Here is a 12,830-nt window from a genome sequence, read left to right on the forward strand (position 1 = left end):
CTCTCTCAGCTGATGAGAAACCGATGATTTCTCCAGAACATGTGTTCTAAAGAAGATTAGAGCCTTCCAATTAAGCTACCTGGTATTATGGCTTTGAGGAAAGCCATGCCGGCTTTATATCAAGCCGATTTTGCGCAGGTGAAGCCACTTTCCAGCAGAGCAAGGCCAGGTGTACCTGGCATGCAATTACACAATTAGGGTGAGTGCTAAAGAGGCACCACCCCACTTTGCTCTCCTTTGTGTAGAAACTAGGAGGGATTTGGCCGCGTTCTTTCACCGGGGAGGCCCCTTTGGAGGGGGTCTCCAGCCCGTTCCCCTCGCGTGCCGCCCGGCGCCCCCTTCAGCACCCGCGGCCGGCCGGCCGGGGCGGGCAGCCCGCTCTCCCCTCCGCCTCCCCGGGGCCGGCCGGGGCGCCAGGCCGCTGGCTCCGCCCGCACCACATGATCTCCGCCGTCGGGAGAAACTTTTCCCGTCCCGCGGTTGGAAAATGGCGGCGTAGGAGCGGGGCTCTCGCATCCCCCAGCGCCATGACCCGCTGGGTCCCCACCAAGCGGGAGGAGAAGTACGGAGTAGGTGAGGACCGTCCCGGCGCCGCGCCCGCCTGTTGCGCCGCGGGATCCCCGGGCCGACGCGGGCTTCTCTCCTTCCCTCCTTCCCCTTACTGCTGCTGGCTGCGCCGGGCCGGGGCCGCGCTCCCCGGGCAGCAGCGGCCGCGATGGGGAGCGGGGCGGCCGGTTACCCCCGGGGTGGCTCCGGTGGCTGCAGCCCCCATCCGCGGATTTCGGCCGGGGAAAGTTTGGAAGTTGTCTGTAAACCTCCGCTGGAGCGCTAAAAAAGTTGCCTTTTTCTGCTGTTTATTTCTATTTTCTTCCCCACCGCTACTTTGTCTGGTTGGAAGAGGGCTCTGAGTTATTCCTACATTGGTTTCTTCCCCCCCCCCCCCCCCCCCCCCCACTTCGTGATGGCAGCTGAACAGAACCCGCTTCCAGCGCTGGTGTTGCCTGTTGCTCCCTCATCCCCCGTCTCTCCCAAGGGAAAAGGCTCTGGCTTTCGCAGGGAGTGTGATTTTCATACAGATGAAGGGTTTTCCCTGCGCGCTGCTGTCCGGGGATCCATTTCGTTCTCTGCTTCTTCCGTCCCTTTCAAACAGAGGGGGATTGTTCTCTGCTAGTAGTTAAAACATCTCTGCTCTCATTAGCTGTAATTAAACGGAACCGAACTCGGCTGGCTTTGGGCAGTGTTGTGCTGAGAGGGCCCGTCTTGGTTGTGGAGATGTTTCGTTTTGCTCAAAAGCTTTGTTTTTAGGGGTTGTGGAGAAGAAAACTTTATTGGCCTGAGTGAGAGTGTGTGTCTTGGGGAAGGAAATAATAAATCTGACTGTTCAACTTGGAAATACACATTTAATGTCCAACACATTCCTTGGACTCTGATTGTGAAGAACAACTTTTCGTATATACCCACAGCTAAGCTTTGTATAAACAACATGAGCAGGAAGAAGGAGTTTCTGGGTCTAAGTAGAGGCCAAGTGAATTTTAGGAATTAATTTTGGATTGTGTGTACATTCCTAGAAAACAAGAGCATGACTTTTAAGTTACTGGGAATTCCTGGCTGTCTGCTCACACTGTGTGAGACCTGTGAGTAACGTGAGTGTTGAGGATGCAGGACAGATACACACGGCAGCAGAAGTGCTGTGGATGGCTGTCACTTGTTAAGTTTTCCAAATCCCTGCTTCATAGTGTGGGATAGGTCAGGTATTTTTGGAAGACTAGAATGACTAAACCATCAGGTAGTATACTCTGTTTACAAACAAGTAACACTAGAAAGCAAGTTCCTCTTCTGCAGGAACTTTGTATCTGCGACTGTGGCAGAGGCGATTGCCTAGACCTAGCTTTCCAGGAATTGATGTCCTGGAAGTGGATTTAAAAGAGTGAGAGAATAAGTGAAGTGTGGAATAAACTGCATATTTAAGAATACACTTCAAGTGTATTTGGATATCTAGTGTGCGAACTTCCCTATGCAGTAGGAGAACAAGTCTTAAATGTAATTTAAGGAAAAACATGGTTTCAGAGTTTCAAAAATCACAAGGTTATGTGCTCAGTTGATGTTCTTTTGTGGTGTCCGCTGCTCTGGAGAGAAGTTTGTCGTGGTTTTATAATAGGTTTGTTTTTCATTGATAGTTAGATGAGGGGTGATACTCGGCAAAATTAGGGTATTTCTCTGCGGAACGACAGGGGTGTGAGAGTTCAAATTCAAATGAAGTGTTGCATAGAGGTAAAATCAGATTTAGAACTAATTGCACGTTGTGGTTCACTGGCCCGTGCTACTCTGCTAGATGCTGGTTTGGAAGGGTTTTGGCTTCTTTTTTGGTGTTGCTGGGTTTCCTCCGGAGGAAGATGAATATTTAGTTTGGTTACATGTGCTTTATACATCCTTGCGTTGTTAGAAAAGGGCTCTTCTGGATATGGTGAGTCTTCTGATGGTTTATTTATTGCTGCTTGTGAAACTTTGAGGTTGCGGGGAATTGATGCAGCGGTTGGATAGTCCCAAACACAAATGGAGACGCTTCTGCTAAGCTGAACACGCTAACATTTTGATTCTTTATTATTTGCCATGGTCAGTGATGATCTTAGTGATGGAGACTGATTTTGGATGAGTGTTGTCTGACAATGAAACAGAAACATCCGCCTGTTTCTGAACAGGATTAATTGCACTGCCATCTTAGTGATATATCCATGCAATATACTTGGTGTGAATGCTTCACTACGGCAGAAATAACAGGAAGGTATCTATTGTGGTGGGTTATATTACTTATGTCCCAGTCATGGGAGCTCAGAAATGTGTGTATATGAGTAAGATGTGTATATATAATGTACATATATATATGATACACATGTGTATATGCATCCTTGTGTAGTTTGGGTTAGAAGGGACCTTAAAGCTCATCTAGTTCCAACTCCCCAATACGTATACGCAGTTCTTTTCCCTCCTCTTGACTGGCATGTTCCTGTGCACAGCAAAGCTTTCTTAACACCTCAAGTCCCAAAGATTGGCTGACTGTGATGCAGTTGGAACAGAATCTTGCAACATACCTATACCGAAGCTGTGGTAGGATACAGGTGGGTTAGGAAACACTGCTTCTCTTTGCACAGCGCGGTTTGTAGATGATCCTGGATGTCCAGCACATGTGTAAACTAAACTGCCTCAAATGGAGCAGTGCTGCTGCGTAGTGCACAGGCATTATCTCAGCAGGCAGTTGTGAGCGTGACTCAGCTCCACTTCCTGAGAGCATTCATGGCTCGGCATGCGGGGCGGTTGGATGAGGAATGGGTGCGGATATAAAGGGATAATGCAGCTATTAGATTAACATATGGAGAACCATCTGAAACAGGAAAACAATAGGCTTAATGAAAGCAGCTTTTCTCCATCCTGATGCTGCGTATCCTTCTCCTTCTGTATTTTGTCTCTTGCCCCGTGGCAGTGGGGAGGTGTGTGGTCATGTTGAGGTGGCCACGTGGATGCGTGGCTTCCTCAGGAGGGACATCAGAGGCTTTCAGAAGCTGCTTATATCTGCTGGAGCCACATCTGTGGCTGCTCAGTCTCAGTTTCCTGCTTTTAGTGGGGTGTGAAAATGGTAATTCTGGTGTTCCTCCTTATGCTGGTGGAGAGGAGATGTAATGAGCTGCTTTAGGAAGTCTGGGAGCCTGAATAGTGCTTCTGAGACAGCATAAAGTGGCTCTAGCAGCTTCCAAATCCTCTTGACTTCTGCTGTTACTTAACCCTTTTCCTTTGGGATTAGAACTGCAGTAAGAAGTAGAACTGATGCTACTATCCTTAATACAGGTATCATCTTTAAAATGCCTTTGTGTTCAAAAGCATGCACAGATCAGGAGTAATTAGAGCACTACTGTGATAGTTTAATTGCTTTTTTCTTCTTTCTTTTTTTAACTAAATAGTGAAATAGAAAAATAGTGCCATGTTGTCACTACGTGGTCCGACGTAGAAGAACTTCCTGGCTACAGGGCTTGTACTCTCTAAGATCCTGTTAATTTTCGGGATGCTGACTCTACTTTCCTCTGCTACTCCTACTGAGTCACTGGAAAACATGGATAGTTGTGCCTTTACTATGATCGGTGAGAAGGTGTGAGCTCTGCCTTGCAGGCAAGGTGTTCCTGGCTTTGAACAGCTTCATAAATGCAAAGCCTTGATGAAGATAGGGCTGGGTATCTACACAGGATGATGTGTTGAGTGTTATTACTTCAAAACAGTGCGTGATGCCTGGGTAGGTGTTTCCTAATGGCCTGTATTAGGTCAAAGACAGTGCGTCAAGGGCGCCAGCATTTTAAACTTGGTCTGTACTTCTGTAGCTGTATGTTTAGAGTTGTTGCAGTTCTGTGGCATATCTTGTGAGACCCCACTTTGAGTACCGAGTCCAGCTCTGGGGCAACAACACAAGAGGGATGTGGAGCTGCTGGAGCGAGGCCAGAGGAGGCCCCGGAGCTGCTGCGAGGGCTGGAGCAGCTCTGCTCTGGAGCCAGGCTGAGAGAGCTGGGCTGGGGCAGCCTGGAGAAGAGAAGGCTCCTGAAGGGGAGACCTTAGAGCAGCTCCAGTGCCTAAAGGGGCTACAAGAAACCTGGAGAGGGGCTTTGGACAAGGGCCTGTAGGGACAGGCCAAGGGGAATGGCTTTAACCTGCCAGAGGGGAGACTGAGATGAGCTCTGAGGCAGAAGCTCTTCCCTGGGAGGGTGCTGAGGCGCTGGCACAGGGTGCCCAGAGAAGCTGTGGCTGCCCCATCCCTGGCAGTGTTCAAGGCCAGGTTGGACACAGGGGCTTGGAGCAACCTGCTCTAGTGGAAGGTGTCCCTGCCCATGGCAGGGGCTTGGAACTGGATGAGCTTTAAGGTCCCTTCCAACACAAACCAGACTGTGGTTCTATGACTTTTCCCTTTGTACTGTTGCTGACAGGACTGCGCTCTGATGCATCCCAAAATGGAGTAAAAATGCCCATGCAGTATTTGCTGATGCATTAGCATAGTACCATTTTAGTAAAGCATGTGCAGGTTCAGTCTCCTAGAGACAGCGTACACTACTGTTTTATTTTGTGATATCTTGTGCTATGTTTTAATTCCCTGCTTGCTACAGGGAGGTATTTCTGTGCTCCCCATGCCTGGCATCACAGAAAGCAAAGGGAAGGGCCTGGTACATGAATTGTACTTCTGAAACAAATGACCTTAATTTGACTGTAGGCATGTGCTTGATTACTCTCAGTTTACTCAGCAGCCGCTATTGCTCTCTCTCAATGAACACTTGTTGCAAGCAAGAGATTGGAGAGGGATAAAGATAACAGATAAGTAGAAGTGTGTACTCCTGTTTGTTTTCATCCAGGTCAGTAACAACAATACAAATGGGGATTGTTCCAAGAAATGATTCCTGTAGGGATTTACCAGAAATACTGTTTTTTCCCTCGTAGAACACATACTGACTTCCTGCAGGCAGCTGGCTGCATGTGAGTGTGATACAGAGCAGTTATTTCACTCTGCAGACTAAGTTCTCGGTCTGTTCAGGGATTTTTCAGCTGTTAATTATCATGGAATAATAACTGGCACTCTCCAAGCTGCCGCTCTCAACTTCCACTCTTAATCCTAGAAAACAAAAGGGGAGGGAGAATTTTCACAAGACAAGGATTTACCCTTTACATTGTTCACAGGTTTGGAAGTGACAGTGGGACAATGTCCTGATTTGAAGTTTTTGGTTTGGTTTTAATTCGGGGGGAAAAACCATTCTGGAATTTCAAATACCATGGTGGGTTTTGTAGTTTTCCTCTTTGTTTCTTATTGCTGTAAATACTTGATTTAGGTGCACTGATAGGACTCTAATTTCGGATGATGTACCACACTTTGCATAGCTTTCTTTGTATCATAAATGCCTTTTCTTTTCTGTATAGGCAGAGTTTTTTATGGAAGAGGAAAGTAAACTTGGATGCAGCTTAGTCTCCAGGAAGCCTTTGTCAGTTGGCAACTACAGGCATAAGGATTGCAATAAGTTTTCTTTGAAATGTTTGTGCTTCTGGAGTTTGTCCAGTGTTGGCTGTAGAGCACATGGAGGATACGCTTTGTCTGGTCCTTTAGTAGTCCTCCAGGACTGAAATCCAATAAATCTCGTTAAATACCTGTAGGTGGGTTCAAGTGGAGATAAATGGCTGGAAGCTGACTAACATCAATGAATCGAAGCACAAATGGGGAACTAGTGCTAATCCAAAGTATTTACTGTGTTAACGATGTCAGTCTTACCTCTCCTACTGGGTGCAAGTCTGGAATTCTCACTAAACATGGCGTGGCAGCTAATCACTGCCCCTCTACGCTGCTCTTGTGAGACCCCACTTGCAGCAGTGTGTGCAGTTCTGGTGTCCCAAACATAAGAAGGACATGGAGCTGCTGGAGCAAGCCCAGAGGAGGCCACGAGGATGATCAGGGGCTGGAGCACCTCCCATATGAAGACAGGCTGAGAAAGTTGGGGCTGTTCAGCCTGGAGAAGAGAAGCTGCGTGGAGACCTCAGAGCAGCTTCCAGTGTCTGAAGGGGGCTACAAGGATGCTGGAGAGGGACGCTTCACCAAGGACTGTAGCAACAGGACAAGGGGTGGTGGGTTCAACCTGGAACAGGGGAAGTTCAGGTTCGATATAAGGAAGAAGTTCTTCCCTGTGAGGGTTCTGAGGCGCTGGCACAGGGTGCCCGGAGAAGTGGTAAATGCCCCATCCCTGGCAGTGTTCAAGGCCAGGTTGGACAGAGCCTTGGGTGACATAGTCTGGTGTGAGATGTCCCTGCCCATGGCAAGGGGTTAGAACTGGATGATCTTCAGGTCCCTTCCAGCCCAAACCATCCTGTGAAATACATGGGCTGCTCTTTGTGGTCCATCTTTGGGAGATGGACCACTGAAAATGCAGCTTTTTTGGTTTTTGTGAACTTACAAACACTTTAAATTCTATTTTCTGGCCTGTGGTAGATCCCAAGGCTATTCTGACAATAATTGTTTTCTCAATAATGCTTTCATGAATTCCTTAAGGAGTTACTGGAATACTTTTCTAGTTTGGGGGTGAATTGAAATCTAAACCAAAAGAAATGTTCAAAAAGAGAGAATTCTTGAAATTCTGAAACTTTTTCTGCATTTTCAGGCTGCTGTTGTGAAAACATTTGTATATTTATAGGATTAATCTCTCCATGTTTATGTAATTTGTGCATTAAATGTGGTTTCTGATGTAAAAGCTTGTAACACAAGCAGCAGCAGTTGCTGGATTTCAGTTTCATCAGCAAAATATGAAATATCTCTGGGAATATTTTTCTGCTCCATGTAGCTTTGTCACTAAACTGAAATAATTACGTTGAGAACTGTTATGTGTAATCATGTATCCATATATGTAACAAAACAGATGGATGAATAACTGAAGTAGCTATTGGCCATGATACTTGAAATTTGGTTTTTTGAATACTGTTTCTTAGCACAGCTGCTTTATTTAGAGAACTGTTTACGTTGTTTTAGCACAAACCTTTTTATAACTTGTTTTTGGAGGTTTGTGGTGGCTGATTTTACTGAAGGGTGTTAGAGTAGTAAAATGTCTTTTTCTAAGACATGAGAAAATCATACAAATACCCTAATTTTGCTGAGAGTCACTCCTCTCAGCTCACTTGCAGGAAAAAGAAACTGTTGTAGTAAACCAAACACAGAATCCCAGCCTGGTTTGGGTTGAAGGGAGCTTAAAGCTCATCCAGTTCCAACCCCCTGCCACAGGCAGGGACACCTTCCACTAGAGCAGGTTGCTCCAAGCCCCTGTGTCCAACCTGGCCTTGAACACTGCCAGGGATGGGGCAGCCACAGCTTCTCTGGGCACCCTGTGCCAGCGCCTCAGCACCCTCACAGGGAAGAGCTTCTGCCTCAGAGCTCATCTCAATCTCCCCTCTGTCCATTTAAATCTCAGTGAGTGAGTAATAGGGGATTTGCAGTGTAATTTATGAACACAAATGGGAGTAAAAGTGTACATAATCCATATAAATGCTTGTAGACTCCTGGTTTCCTAAGGCACTCTGTTGAGTGTATCTCTATTGTTGTAGTAGCTGTGTTACTTAAACATTTCTACTACAGAACTTAATATTGAGCCTGAAAACCTGCCTGAACAGCTCACAGTGGGAGCTTGGTGCAGGGGTTTTGGAAGCTCACTGTAGTAAAGCAGCATTCCCTGAGGAGTCCCGTGTGTGGAGAGCAATTTGGTGCCATCATGGAGAAGTGTCTTCCTCGTGAAGGAACCTCTTGGCTTGCGGTGGCGAGTTCCTGAGTGCTGGCAGTGCTTCCTGGAGACACAGCTCCTGAGCAGCTTTGACTGTGTTCATCTGGTAGTGCAGGCTGGATTTGTGAGAGCACATGAACTGTGATGTGCCCGAGAGCTCCTTCCAGCATCCAGATACCTTTTGGAGTTCTAGCCCTGGGTGTTTGTGTTTGCTCTGCCTTCTCCTCCTCGAAACAAAGCACGGAAGTACTGACATCACTCAGTTTGAAGTTGAATGGAATAAAATAACACATGTTTAGGGAACAGAGCTCAATAGCCTGTGGGTCCCAGGAGGAGTAACTGATGCCAAACAAGGAGCTGATGATGCCGGAATGTACCCAAACCAAATGCACAAGGACCTTCAGCTGTGTTGTGTTAGTAGAGGAGGGCTTTCCTATTTTCCATACATGGAATAAAATAATTCAGAAGGAATAAGATGGCAAATCCTGGTGCCTGTGGTCCCTGCATAAGGCTAAAGGGACTTGTTGGAAGGGGCAGGGATACAGGATCATGGAAAGCTGTGTCTCCAGCCTGCTTCCCAGCTGATGCTTTAACATCCTCCTAATCCAGCCAGCTGGTCTGCAGGAAAAAATATTGGCAGCAGGGAATGGTTCAGTGAATGTGGTTGGTGCTTCTATTGAGGAGTTGCTTCTGCTTCAATGTCATGTGTGTGCGGTAGTATCTGTAGCAAAGGCCGTGTATCAGGAATGAGGTGAAATGAATGTAAGAAGTATCCCTGTAGTGGACTCTGCAGCAGGAAACATCCCAATACTGAGCCAGATGGAAGTTGTTGATGATGATTTGAGATTCCAAGTCCTGACGCAGCTGGTGAACAATTTGAAAGGACGTTTGCTTCAAAAAATCTGCTGTGCAGATGACTCCAGTGAGCAAATTGTGACCCTGGAGTGGCTGCGGATTGTCAAGGCAGTGGCTTGGAATGGCCGGTAAATATTGTCCTCCAAAGGAGGGGTTGCACTGCAGCTGAGTGACTAAGTGGAGAGATGATTAACAGATCACTTGGGGCAGGAAAGTTAGAGATAAGGGTCTGTGGGAACCTTTAGGCTTTCTCTTGACTAAATGTAAGGATATTCTCCCAAAATATGAGTGAATAAAAACTAACATCAAAATGGCAAGAAGTGGGGTTTTTACTTACTGTTTTTTAAGTAATGGAAAGAGCTAATGGTTTGTTCATCAGATCTTGTTTGACTTGGGGCTCCCAGCACAAGAGGGATGTGGAGCTGTTGGAGTGAGTCCAGGGGAGGTCACAGAGCTGCTGCGAGGGCTGGAGCAGCTCTGCTCTGGAGCCAGGCTGAGAGAGCTGGGCTGGGGCAGCCTGGAGAAGAGAAGGCTCCTGAAGGGGAGACCTTAGAGCAGCTCCAGTGCCTAAAGGGGCTCCAGGAAACCTGGAGAGGGGCTTTGGACAAGGGCCTGTAGGGACAGGCCAAGGGGAATGGCTTTAACCTGCCAGAGGGGAGACTGAGATGAGCTCTTAGGCAGAAGCTCTTCCTTGTGAGGGTGCTGAGGCGCTGGCACAGGGTGCCCAGAGAAGCTGTGGCTGCCCCATCCCTGGCAGTGTTCAAGGCCAGGTTGGACACAGGGGCTTGGAGCAACCTGCTCTAGTGGAAGGTGTCCCTGCCTGTGGCAGGGGGTTGGAGCTGGATGAGCTTTAAGGTCCTTTCCAACACAAACCATTCTATGACTCTGTTTAATATATAGAAAATAATGCTTACATTGAAGCCTATAGAATGCTCTGTGAGGTAATGGTGATGTTCATCATGTCTGGCCTTGGCTGCTGGATGCTTTGCTGGCCGCAGGCTTTGTGTGTACCGATGTATATTGCTTTGTATCTTCTGAGTAAAATGTGCTTATGATACAAAACTGTCAGTGATTTTGACATGAAAGCTTTTTTGGTATCTGATTATTTTCCTTTTAATGTTTGTTCATGTGTCATGTTATGTTTAATTTTTAATGTTTTCAAGGCTCTTCATTTCTTATATTTTGTCATACGACCATAGAATGGTTTGGGTTGGAAGGGAGCTTAAAGCTCATCCAGTTCCAACCCCCTGCCAGGGGCAGGGACACCTTCCACTAGAGCAGGTTGCTCCAAGCCCCTGTGTCCAACCTGGCCTTGAACACTGCCAGGGATGGGGCAGCCACAGCTTCTCTGGGCAACCTGATATGAATGCCCACCAGTTTTCTGCAGGCATCACCCGTTGTCCCTGCTGGAATTCCTTCCTACTCACCCGGCTACCCCTGCTTCACCCTTCATATTGGTGGGAAATAGTGTTTATCTTTGGCGACTTATAACTGGGGCAGATGGAATCTGTAAGCACTGCAGTGATGAAATGCAAACTCTCATCACTTGTTCACGGTATGAGGAGGCTGAATCACTTCTCTAGTAGAGGACATCCAGTAGATACAGAGCTTCATCCACCTCCTGCTGCTGTGCTGTCTGACTCTTGCCTGTTATATTTACTTATCGTGACTGGGAGGTGTTGGTTGTTTCCATCAATCCATTGCTTCCTGATGCTGCTTTGACCAAGACTCTTCAGTGGGGTGGACTTGAGAGACTCTTTTTTTTTCCTCCTCCCATCTGAGGTTGGTGTGTCCTGTGTTGTGGTTTTGTTTTTGGTTTTTCTTCCAGTGTGAAGGGTAAGTGGTGCAGCTACAATAGTGGTTTTGCTGATGGTGTTTTTGCTAAGTTGGTTTAAAAATGAAAAAGCAGTTTGTGGCTGCTTTTAGCTTGGTTCTGTAGGTATTTAGGCTGCCATTTCGATTCAGAATTCCTCTAGAAGGTATGTCTTTGGCCTGGCAGTCTCTAACTGCCTTCCCTTTCACAGCCTCTCAGCAGTACCTGTATAGCTGTTGACAGCTATCTCTGTGACCTTGATCAGGTCTGTTCTGTGCTTTTTTGGTGTCTCTTCTGGTGCTGCTCACTGATTGTTTGGCATTGACAACCTTTCTCCTGTGGACTTCCCATGTGTTAGGCAGCAGTGTGCAGAAGAGCAACTTGGAATTCCGATAAGACTGGGATTTGCTTACAAACACAGCAGCTGGCATTGGCTTCTATCTAAAATGAGTTTAGTGACATATGACAAAGCACTGGGAGGGGTTGAAGCAATGGGTAAAGATCCCTTTCCCAGAGTTTTCAGTTATTGAACTCTTATGGTGAGAAAACTGTTGTTCTTGCTCCCAAGTGAAGTGGCTGGAGATGAGAACAGATATTTTTGTGGCTCAGAGGTATTTCTCAGACAGTAGTTTCCATCATGTATGAGTCAAACGGGGCAAAATGGCAACCCAAGACTTTTGATGTAGAGCCAAATAATCTTTTGGTATTTATTATATTGCACTTTATTGGTTTTGTTCTTGAGTGTTGCACTGTTATTAAGAGTCTAAAAGGATTAAAGAAATAAAGCATTAGACGTTTATCTGGGTAATAGGGACATCTGCAGTTACATGAGATTGGATTGCTTTACTGCTAAGCATTACTGGCTCAAAGAGCTCCAGGACAAGATAAGGGGCCAATGGACAAGGGAATTTTTTCAGTGCTGGCTGATACAGAATTCCCTGCTGTAAGGTCTTGGTGTGTCTCTAAAATGCTGATTATGGGAATTGTGCTTCACCCCCTTATGGTAAGACTAAGGGGGAATGGCTTTAACCTGACAGAAGGGAGACTGAGATGAGCTCTTAGGCAGAAGCTCTTCCCTGTGAGGGTGCTGAGGCGCTGGCACAGACTTTTCCCAGAGAAGCTGTGGCTGCCCCATCCCTGGCAGTGTTCAAGGCCAAGTTGGACACAGGGGCTTGGAGCAACCTGCTCTAGTGGAAGGTGTCCCTGCCCGTGGCAGGGGGTTGGAGCTGGATGAGCTTTATGGTCCTTTCCAACACAAACCATTCTAAGATTCTGTTTATGAAGAGAGTAAAATGTGATGCTGGGTCATTGAAGCACAGTAATACCATATCAGTTACCTTTCCTTCTCCTTATTTCTTCTAGAATGAACATAAAAATGAGTGTTGGCTCAAAGGATTCCCCTTAGGTGGGAAACACGGAGTCCGTATGGGTATGAGCTCCCTCGGACAGCGCAATGAGGAAACCCCATCACTAGTGGCAGGGCTGATGATGAGATCCCAGCTCCCTGCAGCCTGGAGCGGGCGGACAGGGACTCTTTGTTCAGACCAGCTGCTGAAGCCAACTCTGCTGCTGCTCTGGATGCAGCACGAGGCATGTGATGTCTTAGTGCGTGAGGGAGAAACAATTTTTCCCTGTTTCTGCAAAATGCTGCTCTTCTAGTGCTGTTTGAGTCACTTCCATTACATTTTTCCATGAATTCTGGTATGAGATGCACCTTTGGGGAAAGATATCTTGCATTTCCCATTTCTGTACCAGCCTGGCTGTTGCGGGAAAGACAAAGTGTTGGTGGATCAATGGCAGCTCTCAGCAGGTAATTCTTCTCTGTGACTGTTACTTGTAAGGAAGCAGAACAAGTTCCTCAGGGATTGTTTGACTCTGGAGCTGTGCTT

At 46.9% G+C, this 12,830-nt stretch overlaps 1 protein-coding gene across 2 annotated transcripts in view; it reads left to right on the forward strand.

The window, feature by feature from the left end:
- The first annotated feature begins 355 nt into the window (after window positions 1–355).
- Window positions 356–12,830, forward strand: part of DOCK1 (dedicator of cytokinesis 1) — a 312,805-nt gene continuing 300,330 nt past the window's right edge. For both annotated transcript variants that reach the window (XM_030486111.1, XM_030486112.1), the window contains exon 1: window positions 356–573. In XM_030486111.1, the coding sequence (XP_030341971.1) occupies window positions 441–573 (133 nt within the window). In that variant the 5' untranslated portion in view covers window positions 356–440. The remainder of the gene's footprint in view (window positions 574–12,830) is intronic.

The sequence above is a fragment of the Strigops habroptila genome, chromosome 5, assembly GCF_004027225.2.
Source record: "Strigops habroptila isolate Jane chromosome 5, bStrHab1.2.pri, whole genome shotgun sequence".
NCBI lineage: Eukaryota > Metazoa > Chordata > Aves > Psittaciformes > Psittacidae > Strigops > Strigops habroptila.